General features: G+C 38.0%; 1 protein-coding gene across 13 annotated transcripts in view; it reads left to right on the top strand.

Moving 5' to 3' along the window:
* ATP8B4 (ATPase phospholipid transporting 8B4 (putative)) overlaps positions 1 to 22,571 on the top strand; it is a 337,888-nt gene that overhangs the window by 215,246 nt on the left and 100,071 nt on the right. For all 13 annotated transcript variants that reach the window (XR_010123815.1, XM_063652222.1, XM_063652224.1 and 10 more), the window contains one exon: positions 6,720 to 6,763. Coding sequence is in view for 12 of the 13 variants with exons in the window: in XM_063652222.1 (XP_063508292.1) it covers positions 6,720 to 6,763 (44 nt within the window). In the remaining variant the exon portion in view is untranslated. The remainder of the gene's footprint in view (positions 1 to 6,719; positions 6,764 to 22,571) is intronic.

The raw sequence follows: 22,571 nt of genomic DNA, 5'->3' as shown, positions 1-22,571 counted from the left end.
TAATTTTCTGTCTCGTTGATCTGTCTAATATTGACAATGAGGTGTTAAAGTCTCCCACTATAATTGTGTGGTAGTCTAAGTCTGTTTGTGGGTCTCTAAGAACTTGCTTTATGAATCTGGGTTCTCCTGTATTGGATGCATATATATTTAGGATAGTTAACTCTTCTTGTTGCATTGATCCCTTTACCATTATGTAATGCCCTTCTTTGTCTCTTTTGGTCTTTGTTGGTTTAAAGTCTGTTTTTTCAGAGACTAGGATTGCAACCCCTGCTTTTTTTTGCTTTCCATTTGTTTGGTAAATATTCCTCCATCCCTTTATTTTGAGCCTATGTGTGTCTTTGCATATGAGATGGGTCTCCTGAATACAGCACACCAATGGGTCTTGACTCTATGCAATTTGCCAGTGTGTCTTTTAATTGGGGCATTTAGCCCATTTACATTTAAGGTTAATATTGTTATGTGTGAATTTGATCCTGTCATTATGATGCTAGCTGGTCATTTTGCCCATTAGTTGATGCAGTTTCTTCATAGTATCGGTGGTCTTTACAATTTGGTATGTTTTTGTAGTGGCTGTTATGGGTTTTTCCTTTCCGTATTTAGTGCTTCTTTCAGGAGCTCTTGTAAGGCAGGCCTGCTGGTGACAAAAATCTCTCAACATTTCCTTGTCTGTAAAGGAGTTTATTTCTTCTTCGCTTATGAAGCTTAGTTTGGCTGGATATGAAATTCTGGGTTGAAAATTCTTTACTTTAAGACTGTTGAATATTGACCCTCAATCTCTTCTGGCTTGTAGAGTTTCTGCAGAGAGATCCACTGTTTGTCTGATGGGCCTCCCTTTGTGGGTAACCTGACCTTTTTCTCTGGCTGTGCTTAACATTTTTTCCTTCATTTCAACCTTGATGAATCTGATGAGTATGTGTCTTGGAGTTGCTCTTCTCGAGGAGTATCTTTGTGGTGTTCTCTGTATTTTCTGAATTTGAATGTTGGCCTGCCTCGCTAGGTTGGGGAAGTTCTCCTGGATAATATCCTGAAGAGTGTTTTCCAACTTGGTTCCATTCTCCCCATCACTTTCAGGTACACCAATGAAACGTAGGTTTGGTCTTTTCACATAGTCCCATATTTCTTGGGGCTTTGTTCGTTCCTTTTCATTCTTTTTTCTCTAATCTTTTCTTCATGCTTTATTTCATTAAGTTGATCTTCAGTCTCTCTGATATCCTTTCTTCCACTTGATCTATTCAGCTATTGATTCTTGTGTATGCTTCACGAAGTTCTTGTGCTGTGTTTTTCAGCTCCATCAGGTCACTTATGTTCTTCTCCCAACTGGTTATTCTAGCTAGCAATTCATCTAACCTTTTTACAAAGTTCTTAGCTGCCTTGCATTGGGTTAGAACATGTTCCTTTAGCTGGGAGGAGTTTGTTTTTACCCACCTTCTGAAGCCTACTTCTGTCAATTTGTCAAACTCATTCTCTGTCCAGTTTTGTTCCCTTGCTGGTGAGGAGTTGTGATCCTTTGCAGGAGAAGAGGCATTCTGGTTTTTGGAATTTTCAGCCTCTTTGCACTGGTTTTTCCTCATCTTCGTGGATTTATCTACCTTCGGTCTTTGTTGTTGGTGACCTTCGGATGGCGTTTTGTGTGGATGTCCTTTTTGTTGATGTTGATGCTATTCACTTCTGTTTGTTAGTTTTCCTTCTAACAGTCAGGCCCCTCAGCTGCAGGTCTGCTGGAGTTTGCTGGAGGTCCACTCCAGACCCTGTTTGCCTGAGTATCACCAGCAGAGGCTGCAGAACAGCAAAAATTGCTGCCTGTTCTTTCCTCTGGAAGCTTCGTCCCAGAGGGGCACTTGCCAGATGTCAGCCAGGACTCTCCTGTATAAGGTGTCTGTCGACCTCCGCTGGGAGATGTCTCCCAGTCAGGATACACAGGGGTCAGGGACCCACTTGAGGAGGCAGTCTGTCCCTTAGCAGAGCTGGAGCGCTGTGCTGGGAGATCTGCTCTCTTCAGAGCTGGCAGGCAGGAACATATAATTCTGCTGAAGCTGTGCGCACAGCCACCCCTTCCCCCAGGTGCTCTGTCCTAGGGAGATGGGAGTTTTATCTATAAGCCCCTGACTGGGGATGCTGCCATTCTTTCAGAGATGCCCTGCCCGGAGAGGAGGAATCTAGAAAGGCAGTCTGGCTACAGAGGCTTTGCTGAGCTGCGGTGGGCTCCGCCTGGTTTGAACATCCTGGCTTTGTTTACACTGTGAGGGGAAAACTGCCTACTCAAGCCTCCGTAATGGCGAATGCCCCTCCCACCACCAGGTTTGAGCATCCCAGGTCAACTTTGACTGCTGTGCTGGCAGTGAGAATTTCAAGCCAGTGGATCTTAGCTTGCTGGGCTCCATGGGGGTGGGATCTGCTGAGCTAGACCACTTGGCTCCGTGACTTCAGCCCCCTTTCCAGAGGTGTGAACGGTTCTGTCTCACTGGCATTCCAGGTGCCACTGGGGTATGAAAAAAAACTCCTGCAGCTAGCTTGGTGCCTGCCTAAATGGCTGCCCAGTTTTGTGCTTGAAACCCAGGGCCCTGGTGGTGTAGGCACCTGAGGGAATCTCCTGCTCTGCGGGTTGCGAAGACCATGGGAAAAGCGTAGTATCTGGGCTGGAATGCACCGTTCTTCATGGCACCGTCCCTCAAGGCTTCCCTTTGCTAGGGGAGGGAGTTCCCTGACTCCTTGCACTTCCCCAGTGAGGTGACACCCCACCCTACTTCTGCTTGCCCTTGATGGGCTGCACCCACTGTCTAACCAGTCCCAATGAGATTAGCCAGTTACCTTAGTTAGAAATGCAGAATTGCCCCCCTTCTGTGTTGATCTCACTGGGAGCTACAGACCGGAGCTGTTCCTATTTGGCCATCTTGCCCAGGTCCCCCCAGCTGTGTGATTCTGTTTTGTAGTGCCGAATAGAACCATATCCTAGGGAGGGCAAGTTCTTGGTAGCCTGAGTTATCTCAGTAAGGGCAGCATTTTATACTTGATTCCTATCAGCTCTGGGGTTTATGTAAGTGCACATGGTTTTGGGAATCTACTATTCATTTACAGGGCTGCCTTGAATGGCCAGATAAGCTGTTTCATTAATACCCACTTCTTGTTTGCGTGCTTTTATCAGAATACATGCTCTATATTTGGCTTTTCAAGCCTTCTATTTGTATGTGACCCTTGTCACCCCAATGCTGGCCGTTTTGCAGATTGTTCCTTCTGCTGAGAGCACAGAGGCTCTGCGGAACTTTCTGTGGATTCCTCTGGTCTCCCAATGTCCCTTCATGGGACTCTGAGTGTCCAGTTTCTCAATACAGAAATCTCAGGAAGTAAAGGAAATCCGAGAAAGAGGGGAAACTTTTCCTTTGTCCTCTGATGGGAAACTTCACACATTGCCAAGTATTTTAAAGCAAGATTTGACCCTGAACAAAATCAAGAAATAGAAGAAGTTGATGTTTGCAATCTCCTACTTTTTGACCTCCTTTGGTTACCCACACCCCTATAACCCACGGTCATTATGATTTCCTCAGCTGTCTTCCACTCCCAGCTTCCTCTCCTGCCTTCTCTGGCAGTAGACAAGATGATTTCCAACCTGGACTTCCACAAGCCCACAGTTGCATTGTTATATCAATACATTAATCTTATATCAGTATCATAATGACTGGTAAATAACATAGAACCTTTCCTTAAAAAGTTCCCATTGGACATTATTTTCAGAGGCTTTCTAAAAATATTGCTTTAACCCAAAACATAGTTTAAATGGGAAACTTTTAATCAGAATATTGAAAATATTTTGAATTTTGGGGACCTTTTGGATTTTTTTTTGCCACATATTGATCTAATAATACAATCACTTCTAGGAAGCAATCTTAAAGGAATTATCAGACATGTGGACCAAGATTCATTTGTTGAAATGTTTATCACATTTTGTGATAAAGGTCCTATTTTTGGAGAAGGCTCTTGACTTTCACAAGATTTTTGCAAATCTCCAAATTCACAAATCCCATGATAGCTTGTAATTCCTCTCATGAAATGCAGGAAAGTAACTTAAAGGTGTAAGTAATCCCTTCAGACTCTTAATTTATATGCCGTTATAATTTATAATGCATTTATAACATCATTAAAATAAATTCTTACTAAAGCACTCACAGAATGTTTCAGAATCATTTTTCCTTGTTTTCATACAAGTTGGGGGTATTAATATCACAGATGCAGGCCTTGGGAAAATTTAACATTTGACTTTAATTTATCTAAATCTTCTATTTCCTGGCTAAGAAATATTATCTTCTTAGGCAATTTTTCTTCACTTTCATCACCAGCCCTGTAAATGGGCTTTTATTGTAGGGAGGAGGCAGACTATTTAACACAAAGACACAGTTTTTTTTTTCTTTTTCTCTTTTCCATCATTTTATTACAGTGACTGCATACAGGGTAACCACTAGAGCATAACACAGTGAATTTGAGATTTAAATTCCAGGTGCTAGGCCAGATTCACTCACTAGCTCAGGGACTCCTCCCACACAGCAGCCATACAGCATTCCAGATTCAGACCAGCACCCCAGAGAAACAACAAATAGAACTGCTTGTCAAGTGGTTGGTGCTCATAGCATTGTAAAACGAAGAGAGAGAGAACTTAGATTTAAAAACCCACTATGCTTACTTTAGTTTTCATTTAGTCATGTCATTTTGAACCATTCTTTGGTTCCCTTATCCATAAAACAGAAATGAAAACCTTCACTTTGCAAGTTTATTATAAGGATCAGTGATAATTTAAGAGCCTGGCACAGATTGATTCAAGTAACTTTTTTTTTTTTTTTTCCAACTTTTAAGTTCGGGGTACACGTTCAGGATGTGCAGGTTTGTTACATAGGTAAACGTGTGCCATGGTGGTTTCCTAGACAGATCATCCCATCACCTAGGTATTAAGCCCAGCATCCTTTAGCTATTCTTCCTGATGTCTCCCTTCCCACATCAACAGGCTCCAGTGTGTGCTGTATCCCACATGTGTCCATGTGTTCTCGTCATTCAGCTCCCACTTATAAGTGAGAACATGCAGTGTTTGGTTTCCTGTTCCTGTGTTAGTTTGCTGAGGATGATGGATTGCAGCTCCATCCATGTCCCGGCAAAGGACATGACCTCATTCCTTTTTATGGCTGCATAGTATTCCACAGTGTATATGTACCACATTTTCTTTACCCAGTCTATCAGTGATGGGCATTAGGCTAATTCCATGTCTTTTCTATTGTGAATAGTGTTGCAATGAACATATGTGTGTGTACCTTTATAATAGAATGATTTATATTCCTTTGATATATACCCAGTAATTGGAATGCTGGATCAAATGTTATTTCTGCCTTTAGGTCCTTGAGGAATCGCCACACTGTCTTCCACAATGGTTGAACTAATTTACAGTCCCACTGTAAGAGTTTCTTTCTCTCCACAACCTTGCCAGCACCTGTTATTTTTTGACCTTTTAGTAATAGCCATTCTGACTGGCCTGAGATGGTTTCTCATTGTGGTTTTGATTTGCATTTCTCTACAATGATCAGTAATGTTAAGCTTTTTTTCATATTTTTGTTGTCCCCATTTATTCTTCTTTTGAGAAGTGTCTGTTCATGTCCTTTGCCCACATTTTAATGGGGGTTGTTGGGTTTTTTCTCTTGTAAATTTGTTTAAGTTCCTTGTAGATTCTGGATATTAGACCTTTGTCAGATGGATAGATTGCAAAAATTTTCTCTCATTCTTTAGGTTGTCTGTTCACTCGAATGATAGTTTCTTTAAGTAACTCATTGTTATTATAAGAAATATAATCCTGGCAAATAGTATGAAACCTTCCAATGCCAAGTAAAAATTAAAAAAATTAATGACTCACAATAGGGAAAGCAAAAATAAATTATGCTACATCTATAATCATGGGCTACTATACAACGATTCAAAATAAGATTCACAACAATTTGATAGGAGAAATTCTCATACTTTACATGGTTAAAAACTAAGAACAAGAAGATTATGAACAATATGGTGAATATATGTGTATATAAAAATACACAATAAAAATCATTCTACAAATACTAGTTATTTCTGAATGAAGGAAAGTGATTTTTATTTTCTATTGTAAATGTCCCTTATTTTCCATTAGGTCTATAATAAGTACATACTAGCTTTATACTAAGAAAAAAATTAATTTAAATTTCTGGCATATGGGTGGCTATGTTTTCTGACTGCAGAAAGTACTGGCATTGTTTAAGGCTTACATGCTAATTTGATCTTGATATTACACAGATGTATCTGGCCCAAACCAAGATAGGCAAAGTTCTGCATTGGGAAGAATTGGCCTGGCAAGGATATCATTTTGGATTTCTCAACAGTGGGAATGACGTGGAAGATAGAAATTTGCGTCTTGCAAATATCATAGATAATGTAATAACAGAATGATAACATTTACAGAAAAACATGATTGCTTCATTTTTTGTTTTAATGCCTACTGCACTTTAGTCCTATCTTGGGCAAACACGAATGTCTCACTGCACAATTGCCATGTTTATGGTTACAATTTGAAAGCACTCCTAAAACCATTCCCCTGTTTAAATTCATAATGCCATTTAGTAATGGTGATGTAATAAGTAATAAGTGTATTCCTTAAAACTAAATGTCTAAATCTAATTTCGGTTTCATTTACTTTTAATTCTCAATTTTTTTTTTGTCAGGTGAAGTACATGATGACCTGGATCAGAAGACAGAAATAACTCAGGTGTGGAAGTGATAAAATTTTATTCTTAGTTTTAATTTCAAATTATATGTACTTTTAAGAAAATGATAAACTTTTAGTGTCCGGATTTCCACTAAGACCAGATGAGATACTTAATGCATAACATTAAAAAATAGATTAATATGATTCAAAATTCCTTCTCATATTACTGAACCAACCACAGAGTTCCTTCTATTTTTTATTCTTGAGATATTTATGCAGATACAAGGAATTATATTTCCCCACCTTTTACATAGTGAGAAAAATAATTACATAGGTGGTAGCATAATTTACATAATGTTCTTCAATGTTCTCAACAATATATCTTGGAGATCTTTCTAGATTAGTTTTAAAAAAGTACTTTCTCATTCTTTTTAATGGCTGAATGGTATTTTGTTATATTGATGTTCCAAAATTTATATGAAGAGACTCTAATGGACATTTAGGATTTTCAATATTTTTCTAGTAAAGAAAATGCAGCAAAAAAAACTGGGTACATATGTTATTTCACATGTTAGAGAATATAGAATCTGTTTCTAGAAATAGAATTGCTAAATCAAAAGGTATCTGCATTTGTAATTTGATAAATATTGCAAATTGCCTTCTTTAGAATTTATAACAATTTACCCTGACACAAACAAGTGTAAGAGTGTCTGATTTCTCCCACTCTCACCAACACAATGTTTTATCAAAATTTATGATCTTTGATGAGATTATATGAAAATGGGTACATCCGCATTGGTTCTAATTTTAACTTCTCTTATTATAAGTAGGTTCAACATATTTTCATGTTTAAGGGCTTATGATATTTCCGTAAGTTTCTGGTTCATAATTTTTTTTTTTTTTTTTTTTGAGATGGAGTCTCACTCTGTCGCCCAGGCTGGAGTGCAGTGGCACAATCTCGGCTCACTACAAGCTCCGCCTCCTGAGTTCATGCCATTCTCCTGCCTCAGCCTCCCGGGTAGCTGGGACTACAGGTGCCCACCACCACGCTTGGCTAATTTTTTGTATTTTTTAGTAGAGACTGGGTTTCACCATGTTAGCCAGGATGGTCTTGATCTCCTGACCTCGTGATCCACCTGACTCGGCCTCCCGAAGTGCTGGGATTACAGGCGTGAGCCACTGCGCCCGGCCTCTGGTTCATAATTTTTTTTACCCATTTTCTTCTATTGGGTTGTCTATTACAAAAATTAACATATATTTCTATATTAGGGAAAATAAGTATTTGTCTGTGAAATGAGTTTTATATATTCTTTTCCCAATTTGTGCTTTGTCCCATGATTATTTTTTCTGGTATTTTTGCCATGAAAAATATTTTATTTTCATGTAATTGAGTTTATCACTTTTTCCTCCATCACTGAGGTTTATGCCTTAGATATAAAGCACACTATCATTATAGAGTTAATGTTTTACATTTAAATCTTAGATTCATTTGGATTTTATCCTGGTGTGGGATGTAAAATATAAGTCCAACTATATTTTTCTCCAAATGATTACTGACTTTACCCATTTATTTAAAAGGCTGTCCTCTTTTTCAGTGATTTGGGATGTTACTTTTATAGCATGCCTAACTCTTGTGTACTAGGTCTATTACTGAATTTTTGATGTGTTTTCTTTCTGGCATATGTTAGTATCATACTGTTTTAATTATTGACAAAGGCTGGGCATGGTGGCTCATGCCTGTAATCCCAGTACTTTGGGAGGCTGAGGCAGGAGGATCACATGAGGTCAAGAGTTCAAGGCCAGCCTGGCCAACATGGTAAAACCCTGTCTCTACTAAAAACATAAAAATTAGCCAAGCATGGTCGTGGGTGCCTATATTCCCAGCTACTTGGGAGCCTGAGGCAGGAGATTTGCTTGAACCTGGGAGGCAGAGGTTGCAGTGAGCTGAGATCTCGCCACTGCACTCCAGACTGGGTGACAGAGTGAGACTCTGTCTCCAAAAAAAAAAAAAAAAAAAAAAAAATTATTGACAAGGCTCTAACATTTGGTAAGACTACTTGTTTTTCAGTGCTCTTTTTTCCCCTAGATTTCTCTTAACTGTTTTGCTTATTTAGCTTTCCTCATGATATTTTTGTTAGAATGATGTTAAATTTATTGATTATCTTAGGAAGTGTTAATATCCTTATGATGTTGAATCTTCTCATCCAAGAGCACAGCATGTATTTCAAGCTTCTTAATTCATATTTTGTGCCTCTCAGAAGCATTTTCAGGTTTTCTGCATAAATACCTTGCTCATTAAAAAAAATTATTCCTAGGTATGCAATTAATTTTTGGGGTTATTGTTTCCACCTAGTGTCTTTCTCTCCATTATGCCTCTTAATATGAAAGCAATAAATTTGATTGTTAATTTTGTATAACACTATCTTACTATATTTTTCTTTTGTTGATAGTAACTTTTAGTCTTTTTTTGTGAGGTTTTGAAGTATATAACCATACTATCTGGAAATAGAGACAATTTTATGCCTGTCATTCTAACTTTTTTACTTTTAATTTATTTTTCTTATCTAATTGCATTGGTTAGTACTCTTAGAATAATACAAAGTAATATGGTCTTTTTTAAAAATATCTTTATTTCTGACATTAGTGCATATGCTTCTAGTATTATCCCACTAAACAGAATGAAAAATTTGGATTAGAATAGATATATTTTTGGAATATTCATCTATTCCATAAATATAAATTTATTTTCACACATAAAAATTTATTTTTCTAAAGTACAAGTTGGATACTGAATTTAGCAATAGCCCTTTGTCACCCATGAGGATAATAAAATGTTTTTTCTTCCGTGGATATATTAATATGATGAATCATATTAACAGATTCAATTTCATCCATATTTTCCTTGAATAAATGTCACTTGTCATGTTAAACTGTTTTTTAATATGCTACTAGATTCTATTTACTAATGCTTTATTTAGATATGCACATTGATCTTTGTAAGAGACATGGTTCTGCAGTGTTCTTTTTTGGGATAATATTTGTTTTGCTACCAATGTTATATTTGCTTTAGAAACATAAATAAGGGATCCTTCCCTCTTTTTGTATTCTGTGGGACAGTTTATATAAAATCAAAATAATATATGCCTTAAAATTTTCATAAAATTCCCCTATAAAATTATGTGGACCTGGTGCTATTTCAGGTGGTAGCTCTTAGATAATGTTATTACATTCTTGTCTACAGTAGTTATCTGTTTAGAATTTCTATCTCTTTTGGAGTGATTTGGAAAATTATATTTTCTTAGAATATTGTCAAATTCAATCAGATTTTCACATTTATTTGCAAATTCTCATAAGTCTTTTAAATTCACATTTATTTTCACATTTACTTACAAAGACTCATAAGTCTTTTAAATTCATATTTCTTTTCACATTTATTTGAAAAGACTCATAGGTCTTTTAATTTCCTCTTTATCTGTGGTTCTTTTTATTATTTCTTATCTTTTGTTTTTGTCCTTTCCTGTCTTGATTATGTTAGTAAATAGTTTAGTTGCCCCTTCTCCCATGAAAAAGTATAGCTGTTGGATTTACTTATTTTTTTCCTGCATTTTAATCAATAACTTCTGCTTCTTTATTAATGCCTTCTTCATTCCTTAAATTTTTTTGTTTTGCTTTTCCCTACTTCATACTTGGATGCTTTATTTATTTATTTTTATTCTTTCCTGTTTTTTAAGAATACAGATATTTAAGGTTAACAATTTCCCCCTGAACACTGCTTTAGTTTTAGTACATATATTTTGGCATGTAGTTTATTAAAGTATTTTAATTTTATTTTTATATGATTATTTTATCTTTATTTTTCTAATATCAGTGCATTCAAATTGAACCATTGAGTTTGAACCATAAGCTTTTAAGGAAGAATTTAAAATTTGCAGATGGTAAGGGTTTTTTTCTCCCTAATTTTATTGCACTTTTAATAAAAGAATATATTTTTATTGTTTCTACCTTTTAGAATTTATTGAGGTTTTCATTGTGGCTTCATAAGGTTAATTGTTATTAATGTTTCAGGACCCTTAAGAAGAAACTACTTGTATTCTCTGTTCTTAAGGTAGGAATTAGCTATGTATAATTTAGCTCTATCTTGTTAATTATATTTTTTTAGGTCTTCTATATAATTATTTATCTTTCATTTATGTTATCTGTTTGAGTTGAAGAAGGTAATTAAAGTGTTCTGATCATAGGTCATATATATTCCAAAGTCGGTTTTATTGAGTATTGATGCTAGTTTTTGGTTACATTGATGGTCATAATGGTTTAACTTTTATTATGAATTACACAATTTAACATTAAAAGAACTCTTTTTTGACTCATTCAATTCTTCTTGGCCTGATTTAAACATCATTTGATATTAAAATCATTATTCTTGGGTATTTTTCATTTATATTTGCCCACCTTTTATTTTCAAAGTTTCTGAATTACTTTGATTTAGGTATATCTTTTGTGTAGAACACAAGGCTATAGTTTGCTTTTGCTTTAAGTTCCAATCTTTTAATGAGTTTGGCCCATTTACATGGGGCTATACCTTGTCTTGGTTCTGTTACAATATTTTAGGTTATTACTTTTTGTCTTTATAATTCTTAATAATTATTTCCTTATATGGTCTCTTTCTTTTACTCTATGTGTGTGTGTGTTTGTGTGCGTTTCTTGTAATATTTAAGGAAGTATTTTATTGTTTCTGTACTGTATACTCTCAAGTGTTTACATAATACTTTAAATTTTTTCTTAAGGCAGTGTTGATCAATTTCCTAATATGAACAATGATGAGATGATTATTTCTCTTTCTTTTCCTCATATTTTCCTAATATTTTTCTTAATAGTACTCTTAATCTGAAATGTATATAAATTTCTATGAGTTGATTTGCAGCTTTGAATGATATTTTTTGGTTTTCAAATACCAAAATGTGGAAATCAGCATGTTCTCCCAATTTTTTTTTGCAATCTTTTCACATAGTCAAGTGTGTAATATTTGCATTTTGTTTTGTCATCCTAATCTATTGGTTTTAGACCTATTCCTTCAGCTAAAGATATTTTGTGTCCACCACTAACTAGTCCCTTTCTCAGTCATTTTTTTCAGTTATTTTTCTATCTGGCTGAAGTTCACCCTCTAATTTCAAGGATGCTTCATAAGAAATATCTATTCAGGCCAAGTGTGGTGGCTCACACCTATAGTCGCAGCACTCTGAGAGGTGAGGTGGGAGGATTGTTTGAGGCTAGGAGTTTGAGACCAGCCTGGGCAACATAGTGAGATCCTGTCTCTACAAACAACAAAAAAACCCAATTAGCTAGGCATGCTGGGGCACATCTGTAGTCCTGGATACTTGGGAGGCTGAGATAGGAGGATCACTTGAGTCCATCAGTTCCAGGCTGCAATGAGCCATGATCTCGCCACTGCATTCCAGCCTGAGTGACAGAGTGATACGCTGTCTCAAGAAAAATCTGTTCAGAACTATTTGTTAACTTTATATTTGAATGACAGTTTGTCTATAAACTCTTTGGGCCAGTTTGTTCTCTGGATGGTTTTAGGGAAGTCCAAGGCCAGTGTGTATTTTAGAATTTACTAGTCATATAATAATATATACACTTATTTTAAATATTTTAAAATATAAAAACTTATAATGCGATTGTGTTCAAAATTTATTACACGAACAAAACAATCTGTGATTAAATAAGTTTCTGTGATTCTGTGACCAACATAAGTAACTGAGTGTCTTGTATATAGGTCATCTCATATACTTGGATAAAGTGTAAAATAATATTATTCTACAATCTCTAAGACAAAGCATCTGTTGAACTTATTTCCCATCAAATGTTTTTGAAAAGACATTATTACAGGGATAATACTTGAGTCATAAACTTTTTAAAGTATGTATCGTACATTCCAGAAGTCAGTAATCCCTTAATAGGGATCGTGTTTACTATTGAATCTTTTCCCACTATTTTTTTCTGTTCTTCATTGAATTCCATTTTATTCATTTTGTTTCTATTTTTTACTCTCAACAAATTTTTTAGTGTTGAGTGTGGTAGTGTTAACTGTAAGCTCATAGCAAATCTGTAGAATTTTTTTTAATGTTGCATGACTGAAACTCTATACTAATTGCACAGCAAATCACCATATTCTCATTTCCCCAGTCTCTAGCAAGAACCATTTTATTTTATGTTTCGATGAGTTTGACTACTTTAGAGATCTCATAAAAGTGGAATAATTCTGTATTTGTCATTCTGTGACCAGCGCTTTTCATTTATAATAATGCCAAGAGTCATCCATATTGTAGCATGACAGGATTTCCTTTTTTATGGCTGAATAATATTCCATTGTACGTATCTATCACATTCCCCTTATCTGTTTGTCTATTCATGGACATTTAGGTTGCTTCCACCTCTTGGCTATAGTGAATAATGCTGCAATGAACATGGGAATGCAAATATCTTTTCAAGATCCTGATTTCCATTCTTTTGGACATATAAGAGATTGCAGGAGAGTATGGTAGTTTTATTTTTAATTTTTTGAGGAACTTTCATACTGTATTCTATAGTGACTACACCATTTTACATTTCTATGAACAGTGCACCAGGATTCCTTCCAATCTTTCTACCTCTTCACCAATACTTGGGATTTTCTGTTTTGTTTGTGTGTTTTTTGTTTGTTTGTTTTCTTTCTCCCACTTTTGTTTTAGAATCAGGGGGTACATGTGCAGGTTTGTTACAAAGGCATATTGCAGAATGCTGAGGTTTGGGATACAGTTGAACCCATCACCCAGGTAGTAGGCACAGTACCCAAGAGGTAGTTTTTCAGCTCCTGTCCTCCTCTCTCTATGCTACCTCTAGTAATTCCCGCTGGCTATTGTTCCCATCTTTGTGTCCATGTGTGCCCAATGTTTAGCTTCCACTTATAAGTGAGAACATGTGGAATTTGGTTTTCTGTTTCTGCATTAGTTTGCTTAAGATAATGGCCTCCAGCTGCATCTGGGTAGCTGCAAATAATATAATTTTGTTCATTTTTTAATGGCTGCATAGTACTGCATAGTGTATATTTACCACATTTTCTTAATCCTATCCACTGTTGATGGGCATCTGAGTTTATTCTATGTTTTTTGCTGTTATGAATAGCAATGTGATAGGCATATGGGTGTAGGTGTCCTTTCGGTAGAATGATTTATTTTCTTTTGGGAATTACCCAGTAATAGGGTTGCTGAGTCAAATGGTAGTTCAACTGTTAGTTTTCTGAGAAATCTCCAAATGGCTCTCCACAGTGGCTAGACTCATTTCATTCGCACCAAGAGTGTGTAAGTGTCCCCTTTTCTCCGCAGCCTCACCAACGTCTGTTGTTTTTTGACTTTTTAACAAATTTTTTTCTGACTGGTGTGAGATTGTATTTCGTTGTGACTTTGATTTGCATTTCTCTGATGATTAGTGATCATGAGCAGTTTTTCATGTTTGCCACTTGTATGTCTTCTTTTGAGAAGTGTCTGTTCATGTCCTTTGCTGACTTTTTAGTGGGAATATTCATTTTTTGCTTGATGATTTAAGTTCCTTATCAATTCTCGATATTAAGTCTTTGTTGAATGCATAGTTTGTGAGTATTTTCTCCCAATCTGTGGGTTGTCTGTTTACTCTCTTGATGGTTCTCTTGCTGTGCAGAAGCTCTTTAGTTTAATTAGGTCTACTTATCAACTGTTTTGTTGCTGTATTAGTCAGGGTTCTCTAGAGGGACAGAACTAATAGGATATATGTATACATGAAGGGGAGTTTATTAAGGAGAATTGACTTACACAATCACAAGATGAAGTCCCACAATAGGCCATCTGCAAGCTGAGGAGCAAGAAAGCCAGTCTGAGACCCAAACCCTCAAAAGTAGGGAAGCCAGGGCAGGGCCAAAATGGCTGATTAGTAGCAGTGACATTCAGAGGCTCCCATAAAAAAAGCCATAATAAGCATGTGAATCCTTCACTGGCAACCAAGGTATCCAGGTTCTCTCTTCAAAATTGACTAGAAGGCTGGCATGACCCACAGAGAGAAGGAAGAGCAGTGTGGTGGGCGGCCTACCCGAGAGACATACGGAGAAGGGGAACCCCCGTCTCCAGCCAAAGGAGGCAGTGAGTGAGCAGGCTACCCAGCCGGGGAAACTGTGCTTTTTCCACAGAACTGTGCAACCCACTGATCAGAAGATCCCACTTGCAAATCCACCAAGGTCTAGCATCCCAACTGCGGAATGTGCACATTCTCAGCTGGAATCTGCTTAAGCCCTGCTGAACTCCCCAAGGGAGGGGCGACCACTACTGGCTGCTGCTGCCTGCTGTCTAAGCCTTTTGAGCTCCTTGAGGGAGGGGCAGCAATCAGCAATGGGACTCACAACTGCCTAACATGCTAAGCTCCCTGGGCGGGGGAAGGGCAGCACCAATTTCTATAGCTCCAGGCTGCACTTTTCCCCTGCTGGAGCCAGGGAGGCTGAACAGCTTGGTCCCAAGACTTGTCCCCACAGCCCAACACACTGGCTGTGGTAGTCTGCGGCCAGAGGGCCTCTTCAGGTCTAACCCTGATCCATCCTTCCTCAGTGAGCTGGGCTTCCCTGTAGGATCTCCAGTAACTCCAGCCAGAGACTTAGGGATAGAATTTGGATTTCCCTGGACCTGAGCCTCTAGGGGGAGGGGTGGCCGCAGTCTCTGCGCACCAGCAGACTTAGCCTCTTCTCCTGGTTGTTCTGAGGAATCTGGGCAGCCCAGATAAATGGGTTTCCGCCCAGTGAAACACAGCCTCTCCACCAAGAGACAAAGTGCTTCGTTAAATGGGTCCTGCTCCCCATGCCACCCAACTGGGTGAGACCCTTCAACAGGGGTTGTCAGACACCCTATACAAGAGTGATCCTACTGGCATCAGGTTGGTGCCCCTCGAGGTCAGAGGTCCCAGAAGAAGGAGAAGGCACCCATTTTTGCTGCTCTCCAGCCTCCTTGAGTGACATCTCCAGGCATGGGAGTGAATCAGATGAATAAGGCCTGCAGTGAACCCCCAGCAAATTGCAGCAGCCCTGCAGAAGAGGAACCTGACTATTGAAAGAAAAACAAGCAGAAAGCAACAACAGTATTGACAACATCAACAACAAAAGGCCCTCACAAAAACCCCATCCAAGGGTCAGCAGCCTCAAAGACCAAAATGAGACAAACTCATGAAGATGAGAAAGAATTAACAAAAAAAGTGCTGAAAACCAAAAGGCCAGAGCGCCTCTTCTCTTCCAAATGATTGCAACATCTCTCCATCAAGGGTGCAGAACTGGACAGAGGATCAGATGGATGAATTGGTAGATGTAGGCTTCAGAAAATGGGTAATAAAAAACTATGATGAGCTAAAGGAGCATGTTCTAACCCAATGCAAAGAACCTAAGAACCTTGATAAAAGGTTAGAGGAATTGCTAACTGGAATAATCAGTTTAGAGAGGAACATAAATGACCTGATGGAGCTGAAAAACACAGTATGAGAACTTCGTGAAAAATACACAAGTATCAACAGCCGAATTGACCAAGCAGAAGAAAGGATATCAGAGTTCGAAGACTACCTTACTGAAATAAGACATGCAGACAAGAATAGGGAAAAAAGAACGAAAAGGAAGGAATAAAGCTCCAAGAAATATGGGACTTCATAAAAACAACAAACCTATGATTGATTGGAGGACCAGAAGGAGAAGGGGAAAATGGAAACAATCGAAAAGAAACACTTTAGGATATTATCCAGGGGAACTTCCCCAACCTAGCAAGACAGTCCAACATGCAAATTCAAGAAATACAGCGAACGTCATTAAGATACTCCACGAGAAGATCAACCCCAAGGCATATAATCTTCAGATTCTCCAAGGTCAAAATGAAGGAAAAACTGCTAAGGGCAGCCAGAGAGTAAGGCCATGTTGCCCACAGAGGGAAGCCCATCAGACTAACAGCAGATCTCTCAGCAGAAACTCTACAAGCCAGAAGAGATTGGGGGTCAATATTCAACATTCTTAAAGAAAAGAATTTTCAACCCAGGATTTTGTATCCAGCCAAACTAAGATTCATAAGTGAAGGAGAAATAAAATCCTTTCCAGATAAGCAAATGCTGAGGGATTTTGTTACCACCAAGCCTGCTGTGCAAGAGCTCCTGAAAGAAACACTAAATATGGAAAGGAAAAAGCCGTACCAGCCACTGAAAAAATACATTAAATTATAAAGACCAATGACACTATGAAGAAACCGCATCAACTAGTGTGCAAAATAACCAAATAGCATCATGATGACAGGATCAAATTCACATGTAACAATACTAACCTTAAATGTAAATGAGCTAAATGCCCCAATGAAAAGGCACAGATTGGGAAATTGGATAGGGAATCAAGACCCACTAGTGTGCTGTATTCAGGAGACCCATCTTATGTGCAAAGAAACAGGCTCCAAATAAAGGGATGGAGGAAAATTTATCAAGAAAATGGAAAGCAAAAAAAAGCAGGGTTTGCGATCCTAGTCTCTGACAAATCAGACTTTAAACCAAGAAAGATAAAAAAAGACTAAGAAGGGCATTACATAATGGTAAAGGGAACAATTCAACAAGAAGAGTTAACTATTCTGAATATATATGCACCCAATACAGGAGCAACCAGATTCATAAAACAAGTTCTTAGAGACCTATGGAGACTTAGACTCCCACACAATAATAGTGGGAGACTTTAACACCCCACTGTCAGTATTAGACACATCAATGAGACTGCAAATTAACAAGGATATTCAGCACTTGAACTCAGCTCTGGATCAAGTGGACCTAGTAGATATCTACAGTACTCTCTACCCCAAATCAACAGAATATGCATTCTTCTCAGTGCCACATGGCACTTATTCTAAAATTGAACACATAATTGGACATAAAACACTCCTCAGCAAATGCAAAAGAACTGAAATCACAAAAAAACAGTCTCTCAGACCACAGTGCAATTAAATTAGAACTCAGGATTAAGAAACTCACTCAAAATGACACAATTTCATGGAAATTAACCTGCTTCTGAATGACTCCTGGGTAATGAAATTAAGGCAGAAATCAAGAAGTTCTTTGAAACCAATGAGAACAAAGAGACAGTGTACCAGAATCTCTGAGACACAGCTAAAGCAGCATTAAGAGGGAAATTTATAGCACTAAATGCCCACATCAGAAAGCTAGAAAGTTCTCAAATCGACACCCTAACATTACAATTAAAAGAGCTAGAGAGGCAAGAGCAAACTAATCCAAAAGCTAGCAGAAGACAAGAAATAACTAACAGCATGGAAGAATTGAAGGAGATAGAGACACAAAAAAACCCTCCAAAAAATCAACGAATCCAGGAGCTATTTTTTTTTAATTAATACATAGATGGCTAGCTAGACTAAAAAAGAAGAGAGAGAAGAATCAAATAGACACAATAAAAAATAATAAAGGGGATATCACCACTGACCTCGCAGAAATACAAACTACCATCAGAGAATACTATAAACACCTCTACACTAGTAAACTAGAAAACCTAGAAGAAATAGATAAATCCCTGGATGCATACCCCTTATCAAGACTAAACCAGGAAGAAGTTGAATCCCTGAGTAGACCAATAACAAGCTCTGAAATTGAGGCAGTAATTAATAGCCTACCAACCAAAAAAAGCCCAGGACCAGACAGATTCACAGCTGAATTGTACCAGAAATACAAAGAGGAGCTGGTACCATTCCTTCTGAAACTATTTCAAACAATTGAAAAGGAGGGACTCCTCCATACTCATTTTATGAAGCCAGCATCATCCTGATACCAAAACCAGGAAGAGACACAACAAAAAAAGAAAACTTCAGGCCAATATCCCTGATGAACATCGATGCAAAAATCCTCAATAAAATACTGGCAAACTGAATCCACCAGCATATCAAAAAACTTATCCACCATGATCAAGTCAGCTTCATCCTTGGGATGCAAGGCTGGTTCAACATACACAAATTAATAAACATAATCCATCACATAAACAGAACCAAAGACAAAAATCACATGATTTTCTCAATAGAGGCAGAAAAGGCCTTTGATAAACTTTAACATCCCTTAATGTTAAAAACTCTCAATAAACTAGGTATTGATGGGACGTATCTCAAAATAATAGCTATTTATGACAAACCCACAACCAATATCTTATTGAATGGGCAAAAGCTGGAAGCATTCCCTTTGAAAACCAGTGCAAGATGCCCTCTCTCACCATTCCCATTCAACATAATATTGAAAGTTCTGGCCAGGGTAGTCAGGCAAGAGAAAGAAATAAAGCGTATTCAAATAGGAAGAGAGGAAGTCACATTGTCTTTGTTTGCATATGATATGATTTTATATTTAGAAAACCCCATCGTCTCAGCACAAAAACTTCTTGAACTGATAAGCAACTTCAGCAAAGTCTCAGGATACAAAATCAATGTGCAGAAATCACAAACATTCCTTTACACCAACAATAGGCAAGCAGAGAGCCAAATCATGAATGAACTCCCATTCACAATCACTACAAAGAGAATAAAATACCAAGGAATACAGCAAACAAAGGATGTGAAGGACTTCTTCAAGGAGAACTACAAACCACTGCTCGAGGAACACAAACAAATGGGAAAACATTCCATGCTCATGGATAGGAAGAATCAATATCATGAAAATGGCCATACTGCCCAAAGTAATTTATAGATTCAATGCTATTCCCATCAAACTACCATTGTCATTCTTCACAGAATTAGAAAAAGCTACGTTAAATTTCATATGGAATCGAAGAAGACCCTGTATAGCCAAGACAATCCTAAGCAAAAATAACAAAGCTGGAGGCATCATGCTACCTGACTTCAAACTATACTACCAGGCTACAGTAACCAAAACAGCACAATACCAGTACCAAAACAAACATATAGACCAATGGGGCAGAACAGAGACCTCACAAATAAGACCACACATTTACAACCATCTGATCTTTGACGAACCTGACAAAAACAAGCAATAGGGAAAGGATCTTCTATTCAGCAGAAGAAAACCTAGGCAATACCATTCAAGACAGACATGGGCAAAGACTTCATTACAAAAATGCCAAAAGGAATTGCAACAAAATCCAAAATTGGCTAATGGGATGTAATTAAACTAAAGAGCTTCTGCACAGCAAAAGAAACTATCATCAGAGTGAACAGGCTACCTACAGAATGGGAGAAAATTTTTGCAATCTACCCATCTGACAAAGGTCTAATATCCAGAATTTACAAGGAATGTAAACATATTTACAAGAAAAAGACAACTCCATCAAAAAGTCGGCAAGTATATGAACAGACACTTCTCAAAAGAAGACATTTACATGGCCAACAAACATATGAAAAAATCCTCAACAGGTTAGTAACCCCTTATCAGATATATGATCTGCACATATTTCCTCCCATTCCATAAGTTGCCTTTTCACTCTGTTGATTATTTCCTTTGCTGAGCAGAGACTTTTTTTTTTGTTTTTTGAGACAGAGTCTCACTCTGTCACCCAGGCTGGAGTGCAGTGGCACAATCTTGGCTCACTGCAACCTCCACCTGCCAGGGTCAAACAATTCTCCTGCCTCAGCCTCCCAAGTAGCTGGGACTACAGGTGTGTGCCACCATGCCCGGCTGATTTTTTTTTTTTTTTTTTTTGTATTTTTAGTAGAGACGGGGTTTCACCATGCTGGCCAGGCTGGTCTCGAGCTCCTGACCTCCTGATCTGCCTGCCTCGACCTCCCAAAGTGCTGGGATTACAGGCATAAGCCATCACACCTGGTCCTGAGCAGAGACTTTTACATTTAATATAGTTCCACTTATTTGTTTTTGCTTTCATTGTCTGTGCTTTTGTTATGTCTATGCAAGAAGTCATCGTCAAGACCAATGTTATGAAGTTTTTCTTCCATGCTTTCTTCTAGGAGTTTTATAGTTTCAGGGATTATGTTTAAATTTTCAATATATTTTAATTTGATTTTTGTGTTAGATGTAAGATAATGGTCCATTTTTTTCTTTTGCCTGTGCATATCTAGTTTTCCTCACTCTGTTTGTTGAAAAGACTATCCTTTCCCTGTTTTATAGTCTTGGAACCCTTGTTGAAATTCATTCATCTGTTTATGTGTGGGTTTATTTCTGTGTTCTCTATTCGGTTCCACTGGTCTCTGTCTATCTTTACTGGGGATACCAGTACCCCACTGCTTTGATGACTGTAGCTTGTAACATGTTTGAAATCAGAAAGTGTGAGGACCCCAGCTTGGTCCTTCTTCCTCAAGATAGTTTTGGCTATCTGGGGTCATTTGTGGTTCCATATGAATTTTAGAATTTTTTTTATACTTCTGTAAAAAAAAATGCCATTGGAATTTTGATGGGGATTTCTATGGTTCACTTTGGGCAATATGGAGATTTTAACAATATTAAGTCTTCTACTCCATGACCATTGGATACATATTCATTTATTTGTGTCTTTAATTGCTTTCATCAATGTTTTCCTTTTTTTTTTTTTTGAGATGGAGTCTCACTCTGTCGCCAGTCGCCAGGCTGGAGTGCAGTGGTGAGATCTCAGCTCACTTGCAACCTCTGCTTCCCAGGTTCAAGTGATTCCTCTGCCTCAGCCTCCCAAGTAGCTGGAACTACAGGCACGTGTCACCACACCCGGCTAATGTTTTGTATTTTAGTAGAGACAGGGTTTCACCATGTTGGCCAGGATGGTCTCAATCTCCTGACTTCGTGATCCGCCTACCTTGGCTTCTCAAAATGCTGGGATTACAAGCATGAGCCACTGCACCCGGCCTCATCAATGTTTTCTAATTTTCAGTGTGCAAAGTTTTGAGAGCCCCCAGCTCAAATTGGGGCTCCAGCGCCAGAGCAGCTAGCAACAACCCTACCCTGATAGAAATGAAGGAGAGCTGGACATGGATGTTTACAGTGTGCCTTTCAGGGGATATTTCTTTTACCTGGCGGGTGACCTGATGCTTAGTTGTCTGATCATTTGCCAAGGAGTCCCTCACATGGGAAACTTGTTTATATTGGCAGACACTCCTGTGGCTCTTGTCTGACCAGTGTTCAGTTTATGCCTGGCTGACCATTGTCCCGGTGCTGAGAACTAGGCCTTGTGTTCTTCCCAGTGTTCCAGGAACAACCCAGTCTGGGGCAGCCCCTGCTTCTTCAGATGGAAGATGTAAATTCAATACACCACCACGATAAGAAATAAGTTCAAATATTTTTACTTAGAGATCCTGGGCAAGGAGGGTGTAGTAGGTTAGGAGGGCAGTCCTTCATCCCTGGGTTGCAAGAAACAGGAAGGAAGAGTCAGGCAGAGAGATTTAAAAAAAAAAAAAGGATTAATTAGCAGGATATGTAAGGAAATAGAGTTTGGGTCACTTTAAGCTCACAGGCAAATGCTTGAATGATCTGCTTAAAGGAAGCAACAGGAAATTGGGGAACCCAGTCTGCTAGGCAAGAGAAGATGCCTCTAAGTTCTAATCTGTGGCTACTGGCTTAGTCCATTTGTGTGTGGTATAGAACTGGGAAGTGTGTTAAGGATGACTGAGCCCTGCTTCTGGACTGAGAAAGTTGAACTTATATTCAAAATGAATGCAAAGGCAACATATAATCATAAGAATTTGCTACAAGTCTTTCATCTCCTTCATTAATGTTATTCCTTAGTGTTGTGTTCTTTTTGATGTTACTTTAGGTGAGATCGTTTTCTTCATTTTTGGGGGTTGCTTGTTGTTACTATGTAGAAATGCAACTGATTTTCGTATGCTGCAACTTTACTTTTTAAAATTTTTTGTCTTGTAACTTTACAGAATTCATTTAT

This window comes from Pongo pygmaeus, chromosome 16 (assembly GCF_028885625.2).
Source record: "Pongo pygmaeus isolate AG05252 chromosome 16, NHGRI_mPonPyg2-v2.0_pri, whole genome shotgun sequence".
In the NCBI taxonomy this organism is placed as follows: Eukaryota; Metazoa; Chordata; class Mammalia; order Primates; family Hominidae; genus Pongo; species Pongo pygmaeus.
Note: the sequence above shows the minus strand (reverse complement) of the source record. Positions and strands in the feature narration are given on the sequence as shown.